The sequence below is a fragment of the Schistocerca serialis genome, chromosome 8, assembly GCF_023864345.2.
Source record: "Schistocerca serialis cubense isolate TAMUIC-IGC-003099 chromosome 8, iqSchSeri2.2, whole genome shotgun sequence".
In the NCBI taxonomy this organism is placed as follows: Eukaryota; Metazoa; Arthropoda; class Insecta; order Orthoptera; family Acrididae; genus Schistocerca; species Schistocerca serialis.
The window spans coordinates 444,641,823-444,661,626 of record NC_064645.1 but is presented as its reverse complement, the minus strand read 5'-3'; the positions used below and the strand labels follow the sequence as shown (position 1 = coordinate 444,661,626).

Below are 19,804 nucleotides of genomic sequence, written 5' to 3'. Positions count from 1 at the left end.
CATTGTTTGCATTATTAGTATTTCATGCGTTTTAGCCATACTATGTTTCGAGTCTTGTACAGGTTTTCATTGTTGACGCAACACGACATAGATGTTCTCTTTAATCCTTTCCTAGCTGCTTCTCTCCACGTATATGGTTACATCGATTGCATTTCAAATGATGACGTATCCACACAAGCAAGTTTTTCTGTAATTGTTGATACAAACGACATAAATGATGCCTTTTGTTCCTTCCTTGCTGCTTCTCATCATATAGTTCGTTGCAACTATTGCGTTTTACATGATGACATATTCATAGGTTTCAACGAAACATTTTTGATTTTGAATCTTCGTGATGCACGTCACATGATGTTTACAGATTTGTTTCGACGTGCGATTATATGCACGTTTTACGTTTCTTATTCTGGAAACGACTGTCTCACATTGCTCTTCATGATACTTCTCTGCCGGCCGGGATGGCCCAGCGGTTCTAGGCGCTACAGTCGGGAACCGCGGGACCGCTACGGTCGCAGGTTCGAATCCTGCCTCGGGCATGGATGTGTGTGATGTCCTTAGATTACTTAGGTTTAAGTAGTTCTAAGTTCTAGGGGACTGATGACCTAAGATGGTTCAAATGGCTCTGAGCTCTATTGGACTTAACATCTTAGGTCATCAGTCCCCTAGAACTTTGAACTACTTAAACCTAACTAACCTAAGGACATCACACAACACCCAGCCATCACGAGGCAGAGAAAATCCCTGACCCCGCCGGGAATCGAACCCGGGAACCCGGGCGTGGGAAGCAAGAACGCTACCGCACGACCACGAGATGTTAAGTCCCATAGTGCTCAGAGCCATTTGAACCATTTTTAATACTTCTCTATAGATACAAATGTAAATTATTATAGAGTTTCATCCAGTATTTACCAATTTATAGTCTTATTCATTGCTTCACAAGGATTTAAAGTCACTTAGTCTTGTACAAAAAGGTGTGCATTATTCAGGAACACACATTTTCAATAACTTTCCGGCAGCCATAAAAAGCTTAACAACCAATGAAATTCAGTTTAAGAGAAGCCTAAAGAATTTATTGGGGGCCAACTCTTTCTACTCCATTGATGAATTTCTCAGTATAACCAACTGATTTGTGTATATATATATATATATATATATATATATATATATATATATATATATATATAACTTTGCACAATTTAAGTGTGTTCATTGTAAATAAGTGTTTAGTAGTTGTGTTATACGTTTGTTACCTTATAAATAAAACCTCTTTTTATTTTAAATTCAGTGCATTAGTATTTGTAACATGATTCTTTCATATAGCGTCCATTAAAAAATGACGACCATGCCACTTGGGACCTGTGGAATGGTACATTAGCTTTGAGTTGTAAATATTTGTCATGTATTGTTGTTTTTCTGACATGTTCTACATCCTGGAGGACCTCCTCACTACAGATCAATTGCAATGAAAGTAAATCTAATCTAATCTATTGTTTTACTATCGATATCTGTAATTATTTACCCATGAATCCATATAGAAGACGTTATTACTTTCTACATAGGACATTATCAGTAGTGGATATTTATCCTACTTCAAGGTTGTCTTGTTTTCGACATAGGTTTCCTCTTTAATTTACAGGACGAATTCGCTTTCTTCTTCTTAGTTTACTCTTTTATTCAACTTACCTGCTTCAGTTTCCTTCTTCCCTCCTACGTTACGTTATGTAATGTTATTAATCGCTACACATGGATTAGCAGCTTCATCTAGAACAAATTTTAACTTGATTTGGCACTTACCTGCCCACACATGGTTTAACCACTAAATGAGAATGCTGTTTACCTAGTTATGATTTTATTTGTGATTTTTCCTATTATTATACCTTTTACATGTGTCTTAGTTATTTTTACGTAGTGGAAGTTCGTTACTGTTACCTCTGACAGACCGTTACAGATTCTTTTATTATTACGTAGATGAAACGCCATATATTATTTGAGATTGTCGTTTTCCGTCTGATATGTAGTGGTTCTTGTTATTCTATACTTTTTATATGCCTTGGGTGCAATGTATAACTGTTTGCTATTACTATTAATTATTGCATATGGACGCCCTTTTAATATTACTGATTGTTAAACACTGGTGAAACACCTTGCTTAAATTAAATGTTGGCAATGATTTTCCGTTAAGCTCCCAAGTATATTAATTGATTCTTATATTCCTGTCTTATGACCCATGGCACGATCTACTTTTCTGTTCATCAGGTAATTGTCCTCTTTTCTATTGTTGATTGTTATACTTGATTATATTGTTGTTTATACAGGAGCATGGTAATGATGTAGCATGAGGCTGAAACCAGTAGAGTAATAAAGAGTTCATAATTTTCGGCTGAATGTGTACTTCTGTTTACTTCAAAACGGTGGCCATTCCCCGCTCTACTCACACTATGAGGCCAATACTCTCTCGTCGCTGTGTACGACCGTCTCCTACTTATTGGTTCTACAGAAGGACCACAGCCCCTTATGAGCCGTAATGTCACAGTTCGACAAACCCATTGGCGCGCAGGATTAGCCGAGCAGTCTAAGGCGCTGCAGTCATGGACTGTGCGGCTGGTCCCGCGAAGGTTCGATTCCTCCCTCGGGCATGGGCGTGTGTGTTTCTCCTTAGGATAATTTAGTATAAATAGTTTGTAAGCTTAGGGACTGATGACCTTAGCAGTTTAGTCCCATAAAATTTCACACAGATTTGAATTTTTTTTTTTTTTTTTTTTTTTTACAAACCCATTTCTCTGAAACCAATTATTCCGGCCCGTTCGAATTCACTCGTTTGCTGATATTGCGCCCTATGACATCGACAAGGCTTACCGCCACTTGCTTGCAAGTTTCCGCTATATGTACTCTGCACCGACTGAGCGTGGCGTAACGCTGATACGCCCGGTCACACAAAAGATAGCGCCGCTCCGTCCACATGCTTACCACCTCTCTGCAGTCTTAATTGCTTGCTTTTTTTCCATTCTTCTACACACTTCTATTGTTAATTGACTGAGAATATCCCTTACAGTCGTTGCAGTTTTCACAAACAGTAATGTAAAATAGAAAGAATGTACTGAACGAACAGAGAACAAGAGAATTCCAAAGATGTAGTAATATAAGCCAATAGCACGAAAAAATCTACAAATCCCTTGATCATATGACAGGACAATTCACATTCACCTTAAAGACAATGATGATGAATGATTCTAAATCAAATTTTAGGAGCGGTAGTATGACAGCATACCCCTATTACGAGAAATGTAAACTGATTCACCAAAATGCACGGGAAGCATGTTCCTAGATCCGCGAGTGTAGACAGATGTTTGGTGAGGATGAGTGAGTTAACCGACACGCATGCTTGGTAATGAGTCTCATCATACCGAAGCTTACTCGTGAATTCGGGGCTCGAGGTCAAAACGTACAGTATCGCCTCTCATATCAGAAAGTATCAGCTTAATTAACAAGTATTTCCTTCGTTACGTTCTTCACGATTTGCTTTACTGGGCATTCCAACTGGTTTAGGTAACGAGAAGTTAGTCAATCGTGCGAGACCTAATAATGTAAATGGTGATCTATATTGAAGGTGGATGGGGAGAAGGAAAGGAAACGGAAGGAACTAATGATACCAACTGCATTGGACTTTGTGCGGAAGCGCCAGAACTCGAACCCAGGATCTCCTGCTTATTAGGCACTTGCGTTAACATCTGCGCCACCCACGCACAGTGTTTATCGCAGATGCATGGACAACCTCGGCACGCTCCGGCTGAGCCATACATCCACTACCCCCACTTACACGCAGTCACCGTCCATGTCGTCCATGCTAGGTAATTTTAGATTCTCGCTGGAGGTCGAATGTAAATCAGCACTGAAGGTTATGGATTTACTGCCCATCGAGGCGAATCAATTATATGAATGTGTGGTGTCTGTTCTTTCGGACATGCTCGAAAGCACAGACCCCACACACTCATATAAAGTATATAGTTGTTGAAACTTCCTGTCAGATTAAAAGTGTGTGCCGGACCGAGACTCGAACTCGGGACCTTTGCCTTTCGCGGGCTAGTGCTCTACCAACTGAGCTACCCAGCTGTAACTCCGCCGGTACCTCGACTCCTACCTTCCAAACTTCACAGAAGCTCTCCTGCGAAACTTACAGAACGAGCGCTCCTGGAAGAAAGGATATTACGGAGACGTGGCTTTGCCACAGCCTGGGGGATGTTTCCAGAATGAAATTTCATTCTGGATACATAGTTGTTAATTAAGCAACAGCTAAGGTGGAACAATGGCACTGTCCTTCAGCAAATTCTCCGCTGTGGTACCCTGCATGAAGAAAACGCTAGAAATCAGATTAGCGATCAATTGAAAATCAAAATGCGCTACCACGGATTAATCGAAACAAAGGAATTTGCCACCTTGGAAGCAAAATTTCATATGACAGACGAAATAAGGAGGACATAAAAAGGAAAGTAGTGCACCGAGAGAGGGCATACCTGGACGAAGAAGGTCTATTTCTATAAAACATTGGCCTTAGTTGGAGAAAGAGAGTCGAAGCGTTTGAGATGTGGTGCTGCAGAAGGATGTTGAAAATCTGGTGGAATGAGGAGGCTCTCCCCAGAATCAGGGAGGGAAGGAAGATGTGGAAAACATTAACAAGAACGAGGAGTATGATAGGATACGAGTTAAGAAAGCAAGGAATAACTTCCGTGGTAGATGAGAGAACTGCATACGGGAATAAAGACATTGAAATGTAGCCGACAAATGATTGAGGATATTCGGTGCTAGTGGTGCTCTGAGACGAAGAGGTTGGCATAGAGGGTTGGGGGGAGACGGGGTGAGGAATTGGCGCGGGGGGGGGGGGGGGCTATTCGTGGTGGGCCGCGTAATACCATTTAGAGCACTGATGACAAAAAAGTTGCACCGGACGACACAAGTATTTCACAACCGGACGACGCTTCGCTCTGGTAGAGTCGTCTGCTGCGAGTCGGATGCTCGCAAGCTTCAGTGAGTAGCGTCAGGACATCGCAGCCACTGACTTACCATTATTTTCGGCCACTCAGTTTAAATGACAAATATAACAAGAAAAGAGTCGAATATACGGAATCCTGATACTCCTCTCACCTCCGCGCCCGCAAATTGTTTAAGAGGCCAGAGGTCACACAGTGGGTAGTGACGTGGAGCCGGACCGCGCCGGTCGCCCGTAACGCCGGCGCTTACGATAAAGCAGCCACCAGGCAGTGCAGACGGGGCCGTTCCGCAGACGGCGCCGCGCTTGGCGGCCAGCCAATTCCGGCCCAATATCCCCCCAGGCCCTGCGCCATTTCCCTCCCACAACTTCTTCTTCTTCCTGCGTTCACTCTTTTTCTTTCTCTCCGCAGCCACAACGACCTCCCGTGGAACTTACGCTCGCTGGAGAAAAACCAGATCAACGACTTCGACTTCAACCGCGACCTCACGCAGGACCCGCGCTGGAACTGCACCTCGTGCTTCACCGACCTGCCGCGTCTGCGGAAGGGCAAGGTCGGCGCTCAGGTAAGCGCACGCTCTCCGGCAGCGAATCCAACACAGTTCCTCACCTCGCTATTATCTGTATAATTAAACATCCAACCCGCGCACGTTATACAATCAACGTTGCAGGTTGCCTTTTTCCAGAGCTAAAAAAAAGTTAAATTTTCAATATTTCACACAATTATTCAAAGAATTTAAACATTTTTCAATATTTCACACACTTATTCACAGAATTTAAACATTTTAAATGCTATTATAATCCACTCATTAGTACTACTACTACTACTACGTGATCAGTCCCAGTGGACTGCACGCATCTCCTCCACTGTACTCTGTCCATTGCTGCTATCCGCCATCCGTCCACATCTATTGACACTTGGTTTAAACCTTCATGGAGTCCATCCGTCCAACGCTTCTTGGGTCTCCCTGGCGGTCTCTTTCCTGTAGGTGTGAAATCCAGGAGCTTCCGAGGCCATCTGTGATCCTCCATCCGGGCCACATGGCCGGCCCACTGCATTCGTTTGACTTTGACAGTTCCTACTATGTTGGGCTGCTGGTATAGTTCCTCAAGCTCTCGGTTGTATCTGATCCTCCATTCCCCTGTATCTGCATCCAGAACCGGACCGAAGATCTTCCGAAGCACTTTTCTCTAAAAAACAAGGAGCTTATGGAAGTCCTGTGTCCGGATACTCCATGTCTCACAGCCATATAGAACAACAGGCTGTATCAGGGTTTTGTTCAGTCGAATCTTGAACTGCCTCGAGAGATATCAGTACCGAAGCAGTTGTGTTAGGCTCTGGTAAGATCGGTTTCCTGCTTGTATTCTGGCATTGATCTCTGCTTCACGTAGCGAGTTCTCAGTTAAAAGTGCCCCTAGTTATTTGAATTCTTGCACTCTCTTGTAGGACTGGTCCCCAACCTGCAGTGAATGTAGATGATCAGCATTCCGACAATGACCACGCGTCATAACGAGGTACTCTGTCATTGCTTCGTTTATGTTTAGCCCAAATTTGCTGGCAGACTCCTTTCGTTCTTTGGTCATTTGCTCCAACTCCTCTTCCGACCTAGAGAGTAAACAGATGTCGTCTGCATAGGCTAAGTATGCCAGTCTCTTTCATTCAATTTCAATCCCTTCGTTCTCTTGGAAGGTCTCGCGTACGATCTTCTCGAGGGCAAAGTTGAACTCATTAAGAGCTATAATCGTATGTGTTAAAGGTTTAACAAAATAATAGAAGAATTTAAGTTAGAAACTGCGTGTACAACTAGAGTGAAGTGGTCGGAAGCTGGTTTGGCAGAGGAAACGTACTGGGACCATCAACAATGTGTATTTAGACAGTTTATTAAAAATAAATAAAAAATCAAAAACTTTACAAAAATAAAAATACATCAGGTATATGACAGTGGGGAAAAAGCTTGAGGTAAATAACAAACTGCTGCACAGGTAGTAAACAAAGTGAAACAACCAAATAAAACAACTTAAAGCCAAGGTCCAAGTGCCTTCCACAACAAAGTACGATCTTGAATTGTTGCAGACAGAAACAGTTAAATTTGCGGCTTGCTTCATAGGTAGAAATTGTAAGAAATCAAATGACAAACTTAGCAATTCAAAGTTTGCTCAAGGCCAAATAAAAGCAAGTGAAGAAAACAGAATGTTACAAGTAGGCGCAGTACAAAGCTACCAAAATGTAGCAAGTGAAAGGTTAGTTTAACGCCCAAAGGCACCTTTTACCATTAAGTCAACTGCCTTAAAGTTACTCGTACGCGAAGTACAAGCAGCTACCAAAACGATTCTGAGCAACTGAGCTAAAGGCTTACAGCCCAATAAAAAAAAGCATATACGCAGTGAGGCAAACAGTTGCAATGAAAATTCAATGAACAACTAGAAATTAAGAGCATAAATACTAGAGTTAAAATTATAGTCCGAATCGAATTTCACCCTCTTTCTAACGAGGAACTTGAACATCTTTTTGCCCGCATCTCGTGGTCGTGCGGTAGCGTTCTCGCTTCCCGCGCCCGGGTTTCCGGGTTCGATTCCCGGCGGGGTCAGGGATATTCTCTGCCTCGTGACGGCTGGGTGTTGTGTGTTGTCCTTAGGTTAGTTAGGTTTAAGTAGTTCTAAGTCCTAGGGGACTGATCACCATAGATGTTAAGTCCCATAGTGCTCAGAGCCATTTGAACCATTTGAACATCTTTTACGTTTTGCTTTTATTTGTTTCTTTTTAAAGGAAAGCATTTACTGAATTAATGACTGGCGTACATATAACAAGCTTTAGAATAGGTGGAGGTACTTTAGGTTTAACCTTAAGTTTGGTAACAATACAAGGAGTCCATAAGCAACAACAGGTGCTCGTGGCGCAGTGGCCGAGCAAACGGCAGCCTGAACGTATTTAGACGGAGTTACTCAGAGTTGCATAAAGATTAAGAGACAGCTTCCAAAATAGTAACGTCTGGGATTGATAACTAGGGCACATGGGCTGCTGGAGTAGAATGCTGAATCCATTTAAGGATACAAACATTTATTTTCACCACTTTAACTCAAACAGAGCACTGGTAACAATACAATGATTAATTAGTATTTGCAAATTGCGGTGATCTATACCAATTATTCAACTGTATAAAGGCAACGAGAATAGATCAAAAAATTTAAAAGAAATAACTGCCTTATGGTCCCAACTTTAAATTATGAAAAATTACTTTACACCAGTATAGCTTTAACATAACTACAGGCCTGAGCTCACTAGTCAATTATCAGGCCTTGTGAATATGAAAAATAACAATTTGTAAAAGCTATTAGGTTTCAAAAAAATACTCTCATAGCAAGATCTCTCAAATATGTGGATTAACTATTACGAAAAACATTCGGCAATATGATGTTATGGTAACCTGAAAAATCTACACAGCTGTCAGCACATTCTCGACAATTGGCGTTCACATGGGCCGCGCGTCTGAATTCCGTGCTCGAGAGCTCAAGTGACAACAACAGGCAGGAGGGCCTGCGTGCACCAATAACGGCTTCAAGAACACACAAACCCAGTATTAGTACGCAGTTCACTAAAATACTAAAACCAACAGCCAAGCACTGGGTAGCGCCAAATGCAGGAAGCGATTTTAAACGTTATAGTGCGACACTCGCAGTTACTATTAAAGCAATAGTTCATTAAACAATCTCCAATGACGTGAAATTTCACATGATAAATTTATAAACAACAACTAACTCAAGGTGATAATGACCAGAAAATTCGCACACAACCCTAAATACCAAAGCACCGTTCGACATCGCAAAATTGTTACTATTATAGTTGCCAACAAAAAGAAGTTGGCAATTCCAATTTAAATTTTCGGCTGAAGATTCATTCAGAGAATGAACTCCGATTCACAGAATTTGACCACTTGAAAGATTTACAATAATAATAAAAAAGAAATCGCCGAATATCGGCCACAATTGTATTGCAACGGAACCTGGGCCCAGCGCAGTTACATGGACTTGCAGTACCAAGTATCCCGGACCCAAGTACAAGTGGTTTAAGGAATGACTAGCGAAAATCGAAGTGGCCACACGGAGCACTGGCATCGAAAAGTTCCACTACAAAATGACTCATCATTTAAAGTTAGTACAGGAGCTCGCCGTTAACACGCTCGGCAGGCTAAACTCCAGCACTCTCATGTTTCGAGATGGACACGACTCTTAAACAGAGCCCATGTTCACCGGTGACTGCTTCCGCACTCCCGTTCCACTCGCCACCAGCCCCAGGCGCCGTGCGTCCTTGCAGTACACCAAACGCCGATTGACTACTCGCGATGCTTCGTGCGCTATCTTCCCTCTGTTACTGCCGCCGATCGAATCTCCGTCACTGCCCCAACCGAGTCTCCTCTCGTGAGCTGTGGCCGTTCTAAACAGAGGGCGCTAGGACGTCGCAAAGTGTGAAACCCAGAGAGCAACATCACAGAACCAGCAACTAACAAATAATAAACAAGCAGACAATAGTTCAAACAACACCAAATCATAAATAACATTGATTTAATTCAATCAGCTCCCGATCTAGATAGCTGATTGAATTAAATCAATGTTATTTATGATTTGGTGTTGTTTGAACTATTGTTTGAACAAGCTGGATTTAGGAAAGGAAGAGGAACTAGAGATCAAATTGCTAACATTCGGTGGATCATGGAAAAAGCGAGAGAATTCCAGAAAGATGTGTACCTCTGCTTTATTGACTGCGCCAAAGCCTTTGACTGTGTCGATCACAACAAATTATGGAACGTACTGAAAAACATGGGTTTACCAGATCACCTCATTCATCTGATACGGAGTTTATACCTTGACCAAGAAGCCACGGTGAGAACTATGTATGGAACAACGAAATGGATAAAGATTCAGAAAGGGGCCCGGCAAGGCTGCATACTGTCACCGTAGTTATTCAATCTGTATGCAGAACATGTCATGAGGAATGCGAGGCTAGATGAAGGAGAAACAGGAATTAAAATAGCTGGAATAAATGTAAACAACCTCAGGTACGCGGATGATACGATCCTGTTGGCAGAAAGTGAAGAAGAATTGAGAACACTCTTACTGAAGGTGAAAGACGAAAGTGAAAAGGCTGGTCTTATGCTGAATGTGAAGAAAACGAAAATTATGGCAACTACACCTACCAATTCGTGGGATATAGCAAGAGAAACCATGGAGGTAGTGACCACATTCAGTTATCTCGGTTCCCAGATCTCTGCTGACGGTGACTGCAGCCATGAAATCCGGAGACGCCCGTTGCTCGGTAGACAGGCGATGTCAAACCTTGACAAGGTTATAAGGTCCAGACATATAACACTAGCAACAAAGATCCGTATTGTGAGGGCTATGGTCTTTCCAGTTGTGATGTATGGATGTGAGACCTGGACCATTAGAAAGGCTGAACGGGGAAGAATTGACTCCTTCGAATTGTGGTGTTGGAGGAAACTTCTTAGAGTTCCATGGACTGCAAAGAGAACCAACAGATGAATATTGGAGCAAATTAAACCAGATTTCTCCCTGGAACGTCTAATCTTAAAACAAAAGCTGACCTACTTTGGACACACAATGCGAAGGCATGCCTCGCTGGAAAAAACATTAATGCTGGGGAAGATTGAAGGAACTAGAAGAAGAGGACGTCAGAGGATGAGATGGATCGATGCCATCACAGAAGCAATGTGTTCCAACCAGGAAGGTCTACGGGAGAAAGTGCAAGACAGGAAAAAGTGGATTGATTTGGTTCATGGGGTCACGAAGAGTCGGAACCGACTAAACGAATAGAGAGAGAGAGAGAGAATTCAATCAGCTAGCCAGCTGTCTTAGCAAAACAGATCTCTTTTGATGGACGTATTACAAATCTGCATTAAGTAAACATGTTGACAGAATTAAATAACGGGTAAAGGTAATATAAGTTTAACGGTCACTGAAAATACTAGAAATATGCACTGATCACCGGCCGTTGTGGCCTAGCGGTTCTAAGGACTTCAGTCTGGAACTGCGCGACTGCTACGGTCGCAGGTTCGAATCCTGCGTGGGTCGTGGATGTGTGTGATATTCTTCGGTTAGTTAGGTTTAAGTAGTTCTAAGTTCTAGGGGACCGATGACCTCGGATGTTAAGTCCCATAGTGCTCAGAGCCATTTGAACCATATGCACTGATCAACCAGACCACCGACCTACTATCGATATACACCCCTCCCGGCGATGGGAGCAATCAGCTGCTGAGGAATGACTGCAAGCCAGACATACGTACTTGGTCACCGCCTTCGTGCCCTCGCTCACAGCGTGCTTGGCCAGCTCGCCAGGCAGCAAAAGCCGCACAGCAGTCTGGATCCCGCGGGACGTGGCGGTCGAGCGCTTGTTGCAGTGCGGCAGGCGAGACGCCTCGGCCACAATGCGCTCGGAAATGCCGTTCACGAAGCTGCTCATGATGCTCATCGCCTTCGACGAGATGCCCGTGTCAGGGTGCACCTGCTTCAGCACCTTGTAGATATAGATGGCATAGCTCTCCTTCCTATTGCGCTTCTTATGTCGTATCAGTGAGCGTGTGGACCGCGTATAGACTCTATCGGAGTTTGACCGACGGCAGATTGTGATGGCCCGGAGTCTCGGCACGAGACCTGCATGACCTGTCTGGTGTTGAGGAGTGCTGTGGTGAGTGTCTTCAACGCGTGGCGACACCAAGGTGAATCACGTCTAGATGTCGTGGGATTGGGCGGCCACCCGTCATTAGAGATGTCGGAAGTCGTAGGGTGGGCAGACTGGTAAAAGAGGGCAGGCAGCGAACTGTGGCGGAACTAACATCAGACTTCAATGTTCGGCAGAGTACAAGTGTGCCTGAACAAACAGTGCACCGAACACTCCTAATGCTGGGCCTCCGCAGCTGATGAACCATGCTTGTGCAAATGTTGACACCACGACATCGGCGACTGTGACAGAAATGGCACGTCACCACCGGTACTAGACGTTGTGACAGTGGGAGAGCGTTGCCTGGTCTTACGAATCCAAGACTTTCTTCATCATGCTGATGTGAGGGCGCGCATTCGCGTTTTCCACGTGAACACCTCCTTGACACCTGTATCGTTGGCCGGAGACAAGCTGGCAGCGGCTCTATTATGCTCTGCGGAACATTCACGTGGGCATCCACGGGTCCCGTGGAACTCTTTCAAGGCACTGTGACGGCCAAGGAGCATCATAAAGTGGCTATACATCACATAAACCCCTTCTTGACGATCGTGTTTCCCGACAGTAATGGCATTTCTCAACAAGATAATGTGTCATGTCTCAAGACAAGGAGTGTGATGGAGAAGTTCGAAGAACACGTTATAAGTAACGATTGACGTGCTGGCCTCAAAACTCGCCAGATCTGAACCCATTATAACACATTCTGACACATCTGGGATATGATTGCAAGTGGCGTCAAGTGATTTGGTGATTTGTGTATGCAAATGTGGTCTCTACTTCCTCCAGCAACCTATCAAGGCCTCATTGCTTGCACTGATATCCGTGCCAAAGATAGACATACCAGCTATTAGATAGGTAGTCATAAAGTGTGTAAAGTGAATAAACATTATCATAAAATGCAAGATACTAGATAATTTGTGATTCAGGCAAATTATAGGTGTGCTAAACAGTAGGTCTGTAGCAGAGTAACATCATCATAAAAACAATTGAAAACGTGAGATAAAGAACAGGAGATGTATCCTGCAAAATAATATAACAGCAAAAGACAGCCACTTTGCTCATTTACGTTCGCCACAGCGCCTTTAGCCCATAACACCAGACTGGAGTAACGACACCAGTATCAAGTAGGTGCGGAAGTAACCAGTATACGGTGTTAAGCCCAAAATAAACACCTGTTACGAAAAAGTCTCACCGTAGTTCATACATTGGCAAGCAACAGTGCACCAAGCAGGCACGCTTCCTTCAACGGTTGGGTGGATGACAGTCAAGTTTCCAATCGGCGCGATGGCGTCTGTAACTCTCTCCAGGCGAGGGCGCCGCCTTCTGACAATGTTCGGCCAATGCCGAGCGCTCACACGTCCACAGCCGACACGGACCTCCAGGTACCATTGCTGTGAGCCAGTCATTATCCGTAGCTTGCCGTCCGTGGCCGTTTGCATGCACTCTCTGACAGCGAAGCGTCCTCTGGTCTCCCAGCAACAGGTGAGACGCATAGATACTATCGATACTAGTCGTGCACACACGGGACGTACATGTTAACAGCTGCTTTTTTATTTCAAACGCCGTGTGCCTTGAGCAATTCCTCCTGCTATTTTGTACTTGCATCTTCCTTCTAATGCTCCACTTCCTGCACAGCAAATTTCCAACATCTGTTACCCAGTTTTGTTATCCAGAGTACACCTCGTGTGTACCCATTACCTTAAATGGTTGGTGCAATACTGTAGTACTCTTCCTAAATGATTTATATTTTTCCATACTAGATGGCAGTAAAGAAACATGTCCTGGATTTGGTTCCTGTCCACCCTCATCTGTCACCCCTTCATCCTTTCATCTTTTTTTTATTTTTTTTATTTTTTATTTTTTTTTTTTTTTTTACATGTTCGTGATCAAGAAATGGCCGTCGTAGTTGTTCAGATAGTGGAATGTGACTTACGCTGTATAATGAGATCTGTAGTTCACGTCGCAGCTGGCATGTGCAGCGTCCAGATATACACCGGTGAAATGACAATGGTCTCTGTGTTTAAAATACCTTCTCCCTTAAACAGTTCCTGGCGTATATGCCAGACCGCTGCCAAACAGTACTAATTCTTCTTCAGGATTTATTTTACTTTTTTTATTTTCCAGTAAAAAATCATCCGCACCCTCAAATTTAGTTGATTACCCTATTAGATAATACGTAAAAGATGGTAGCTTCGACCAGAGTCTTCCTATTTACACTTGCATTTCGGGGTCCTTTGCCCTAGCTACAGACTCAGGTATTGCGCATTATCACGTTTTGTCTTAACGACCTTTTTAACGGTGACAATTTTTAAAACGATGGATTAGCTCCTTTATTTCAGGTTGAACTGAAATTATTTCTCGATCATACGTCAATGTGAAATGCACGTAAGAAGAGGAAGTGCTATAGAGTACCTAGTTCCATCTCCGAATTTAACCGCCTGACCTTCCCCACTCTTCCTCTTCCCCCCGATCCCCTTTTCCTTTCAGTATTTTTACCTTAGGGGAATTGTAAAGAACACGACGCACGCCATGGCGCACACTCAAAACCACGAGCACTGGAAGCTTTCAGAGAAGTAACTGATCAATCCTGTGATATTATTCAGTTAGGATCAAGTAAAGAAATCAAAATAAAGTGTGAGCCATTTCCATACGATAGCGTCTCAGTTACAGCCAAAACAACCGGAAAGTGTATGTCATTTGTTATTGGTTTGCTGAACAGGATACGTAGCAGCGTATGAAACTTACCCGTGCACCCAATTCTGGCTTCCGTGACAATCGGTCCTGTCATCCTCTATAAAGACCTGAACGTGTTTAGATACTGTGTCACGAGTAAACTTGTACACAGCAATAGCTAAGCGCAATTAAATGTCGCTTTCACACCCACCGCCATAGTAGCGAAAGCCAAAAGCAAAGTCCCGTGGTTATCACATATCATCACCGAGACCACTACAGGGCACTCTGGATTTCACACACGGTTACTTGTGACACAATAACCACTAAAATAAGTACTCAAACTAGGAAAAGATTACATACCAAGCCATTTCAAAACACCATTTACAGCACATAGCATACAACATCATGCCTAATCATGTGGTCAGTGTGGCCGAGCGGTACTAGGTGCGTCTGTCTGGAACAGCGCGGCCGCTACGGTCGCAGGTTCGAATCCTGCCTCTGGCATGGATGTGTGTGATGTCCTAAGGTTAGTTAGGTTTAAGTAGTTCTAAGTTCTAGGGGACTGATGACCTCAGATGTTAAGTCCCATAGTGCTCAGAGCCATTTGAGTTTTTTTTTAATCATGTGGTATAGTTTTTATTCCTTGAGATGAGCACTTCGCTGTATCGTGTACTTCACCCTACAGTTTATGCATATACTGAAGCTGAAAGAGCCAGAAATGCAAGAGAAGTTTATTTAATTTGAAAATACTGCAAGGAATTAGTATAAAAGGTTAGCAGACACATAAAATCAGCACCTCTTTAGAAGTAGTATTCGTATTTGCGAAAAGCGTGATACTTCTAAAAGAGAGTGTGTATCACGCAAACTATAAATGCAGAATAAGGGAAAAGGAAATAAGTTAGAAATGAATACATAAATATTTTCAAAACGCACCTTTTACTCCTCGGCGGGCATACATTATTAACGACACTTCCTGAATTATTAAAAATTTTTCCCTGGTGTGAATTAGAGACATAAACCTTCTAAGAATTTGATTGCGAGATTTAATCCGTAAGGGACTTTATCAATTATTTCTGTACCAGCAATGGAAATCCTACGAAGCGTATGTGTCGACTCGATTTAAATGTTTGCAATAAAGCAGTTTTAGTTTAAGACAGCAAGCACGTGCTTCACGTAACATTTAGGGGGAGAACATTTTTATCCAGGCTGCTTCTTTTAAGTAATACGTATTACAGTGCAAGATACTTGAAATTCAGTGTCGAAAACTGGTGTTTTCTAATGAAACTGACTATTAAGATGTGTTTAAATACGAGGTAGTCCTTATGGAAACTTTCGTAAACTATGTTTCAAAATAGACAGTAACAGATCAAAAGTTCTTAACGGTTCAGTGACTCGGCATTTCCCAGTGAATCGAAAACCGTTCGACACCAGACAGAGAAAAAAATGTGGTGGACTCTAAATGAAAGATCCCGAACCGAGGTTCAGAGTTAATGCAGAAAACGCTCTTTCAAGAGGGTCGTTTCCGTAAATCAGTCCAGGTGATTGGAGAGAGACCTTTAATCAAGCTCTTGCTCGGCTCTTACCACCGCCCATCCTCCCGCATACCATAAGTTCGGAAAAGTTACTTCGTTGATGATCATCTCGTTATCGAACAGCAAAACTGTCCTGCAGACTCCCGGGACTCATTTGCTTATAGGAAAGTGTTTTCAGACACGTCAGTTACTAACGTATTCCGTATATTATTTGCGTGGTTTTAATCGAAATGATGTGAAAAGAGTCAGTTTACCAACAAAATACAAATGAATGGTAGGTGAGCATAGGTGCATGCTGTGAGTTATGGAATTCAAAGTAGCAGACTGTCCAGTATCTAACTACTATCAACGTATTACTTTTCAATACTATTCATATAGCTTGGTCCTTTTCCTTTTCAAGCTACAAATACTACTAGTTTTTAACTAAAAATTCGTCCTTAGAGTAGATGAGTTGTCAAGAAGAAACAATTTTAGGCTAGAATTGAAAACTCCTTTGCTACCATCCAGACAATTTATCTTATTGGACAAGTAATCCATGTCTTTTAGGGTTGCATTCTGAAATCCTCTCTGATCTGCTGTCAGCTTTACTATTGAATAATAAGCTCAGCATTTTCTTCTAGTTTAGTATTTATGAACATAGTTATTTCATTCAACATTTTATCTGTTTCATTAGGGTATATATGTCTATTTTCACGTATTCATCACCTTTACTAGGACCGATCTTGACGAAGTTCTGCTTTGCAGAACGTCTCAGATGTTGCAAACCAAAGAGAACGTATAATGTGTTTGCAAACATACTTCCCTGGCTACAAATATTCACATTAGTAGAAAAATCCTTCCACGTTACGTCAACAGTAGTAATTTGAGTTAATACCGTCTGTACTCTACGTGCACTAGCTTGACAACTACAAAGAATAATTTGGTCGAGGTTAATATGTTTATATTTCGACCACTAATGTTAAGGTTGATTCAGTGGAGTTCTCGATTCCTGTCCCTAACCAACTTTCATCTCCTTTTCAACATAACTGCTGGTTTATAGACCAGCAATATTCTAATGTCTACGATAGACGTGCCACTATTTTCTTTTCTTACACCATCCTTTCTACAAGAACATTTTTTCTGTGACACCTGACGTCGTAATGTGTGACCAACTGCTCCCACTTTTCAAATCATCTTACTGATTATTTGCAAGACTAGATGAATAATTATTCTCTTGTAATATAGCACTCCAAAGGCTACTTATTGTTTCTTTAGTGTTTTTCCCACTGTCCACATTTCGCGCTAGTATATGGATTAGCTCCAGCAGCACTCTATGTAAATCTCTTGTTGGTTTCAAGATTTATAAGCTGCGTCCATTTGTTGAAAGTGTTTGATCATTGCTACCACATCTTTCATGATGTCTCTTCCACAGCTATGATGCTCCTTAGAGACCAGTACGCATCCATCTCTTCAAGAATCTCTTACACAAGTCTAACATTTAGCAGTGCAACATTTCTCACGTCTCTGCACACCATTACTTCCATTTTCGTGTAGTTAATGTACATATTAAGTTCATAACGCAGCATTTAATCCTTCTCATTAAGTATTCGACTACACACAGTTCTTGTTCACTTTCGGCGACCATTGCCATATCATAAATAAACCATTTAACTTTTATATTTACAGTTCAAGGTAAACAACTCTCATATCTACATAATCTTTTACTTAGCACATTCTCACTTATACCTATAAATTACACTGAAGTGGAAAAAATCATTATACAGCGATATGAACACATACAGATGGTGCTAATATCGCGTACACATTATATAAAAGTGCAGTGTATTGGCGGAACTGTCATTTGTACTCATGTGATTCACATGAAAAGGTTTCCGACGTGATTATGGCCCGCACGACGGAAATTAACAAACGTTGAAAGCTCAATGGTAGTTGGAGCTAGACGCATGGAACAGTCCAAATCGGAAACCGTTAGGGAATTCAATATTCCGAGATACACAGTGTCAAGAGTGTGCGGAAAGTAGCAAATTACGAGTATTACCTCTTACCTTCGACAACGAAGTGGCCGACGGCTTTCACTTAACGACCGAGAACAGCCAGTCAGTGCTAATGGACAAGCAACACTGCATGAAATAACCGCAGAAACCAATGTAAGGGCGTACTTCCAAATTATTCGTTAGCACAGTGCGGCAAAATTTGGCGTTAGTGGGCTATGGTAACAGAAAACAGACGTGAGTGCCGTTGGTCTGCAGCACTTATATTGGGCTTGTGACCATATCCGTCGGATCCTAGACGACTGGAAAACCGTGGCATGCTCATATGACTCAAGATCTAAGTTAGTAAGAAACGACGGTAGGATTCGAGCGTGGAGGAGATCCTACAAAGCCAATGATCGAACCGTGAATATTGCATTGTACGTTTTACAAGATGATGGTGGCTCCATAATGATGTGGGCTGCGTTTACGAAAAATGGTCCTCTGGTCCATCTGAACCTATCATTGACTGGAAATTGTTATGTTAGGCTACTTGGAAACCGTTTTCTGCCATTCGTGGACTTTATGTTTAAAAATAATGAATTTTTATGGATAACAGTGAGCCTTGTCACCGGGCCTCATTGGTTCACGATTGTTTGAAGGACATTCTGGACTGGATTGGCCACCCAGATCGTCCGACGTGAGCCCCATAGAACATATATTGGATATAATCGGGAGGTCAGTTCGTGCACAAAATCTTGCAACGGCAACACTTTCACAATAATGGACGGCTAGACACGTCGCCTAGGTGTAGCGTCTTTGATTAGTAATAAAAAGGACCTCGGTCCCAGGTTTGAGCCCCGCCACTGCTTAAATTATGAAAAAATCTCCAGTAATGCTGGGCGATGATTTCTGGCATATGAAGTCACTCTTATTCTGCCAAAGAGGGCGGATAGAGGTTCAGGGCACTCTCTTGCCCTTGGGGTGGGAAACTGCCCCTAAAGGCGAAATAATCAGCAATGATCAACTGCCTGAGGACGCAGAAGGCACTGCATTAAAGACACATAACTTGTATCCACAGGACATGTAGCAAGTAATTGAGAAACGTGTCATGACGATCTCTCCATTGGCTAAAGATTTCGGTATAGTCATCCATGCGTATCTCCGTTAGAGGACTGCCAAGGGGAAGATGACCATGAGAAGAAGACTTAAGAATCAATGAAAGGGTAACGTTCTACACGTCCGGGAGGGGGGGGGGGGGAGGGGGAGGAATGTCAGAAGTTTGATGATGTCAGGGAAGCTAGAAAGTCTGAAAACTGAAATGCAAAGGCTCAATTTAGATACTGTGAGGGTCCGTGAAGTGAAATGGAAAGAAGGCATGGATTTTTGGTCAGATGAGTACAGGGCAATATCAACAGCAGCAGAAGGTGGTATAGAGGGAGTAGGATTGGATATGAACGGGGGCGTAGGGATGAGAGTAGGTTACAGTGAACAGTTCAGTGATAGGGTTGTTTTCACCAGGATCGACAGCAAATCAACACCGATAGCGATAGTTCAGTATACGTGCCGATGTCGCAAGCAGAGGAAATGATAGAGAAAGTATATGAGAATAATTAAAGGATAATTGATTGCGTAAATATAGACGAAAATCTAACAATCCTGGCGAACTGGAATGCGGTTGTAGGGGAAGGAGTAGAATAAAGGTCAGTGAAGAAAAAGTCTAGATGGCGATGGTACTTTATCAAAATGACCGTTTTGACCTATGCTTAGGCAATCTTCAGATAACACCCTCAGCTGAAGTTGACGATGCGTACAGCAGACAGTTGATCTCAGTCGCTGTGAACAGTTTGAGCCGTTTCAGCGACGAGGTCAACTGTCTGTTGTACGCATCGTCAACTTCAGCTGATGCCGCCTTGCATCG

General features: G+C 42.7%; 1 protein-coding gene across 1 annotated transcript in view; it reads left to right on the top strand.

Annotated features, from left to right (window-relative positions):
• LOC126416294 (dipeptidase 1-like) overlaps nucleotides 1-19,804 on the top strand; it is a 306,787-nt gene that overhangs the window by 53,413 nt on the left and 233,570 nt on the right. The window contains exon 3 of the mRNA XM_050083947.1: nucleotides 5,394-5,547. Within this exon, the coding sequence (XP_049939904.1) occupies nucleotides 5,394-5,547 (154 nt within the window). The remainder of the gene's footprint in view (nucleotides 1-5,393; nucleotides 5,548-19,804) is intronic.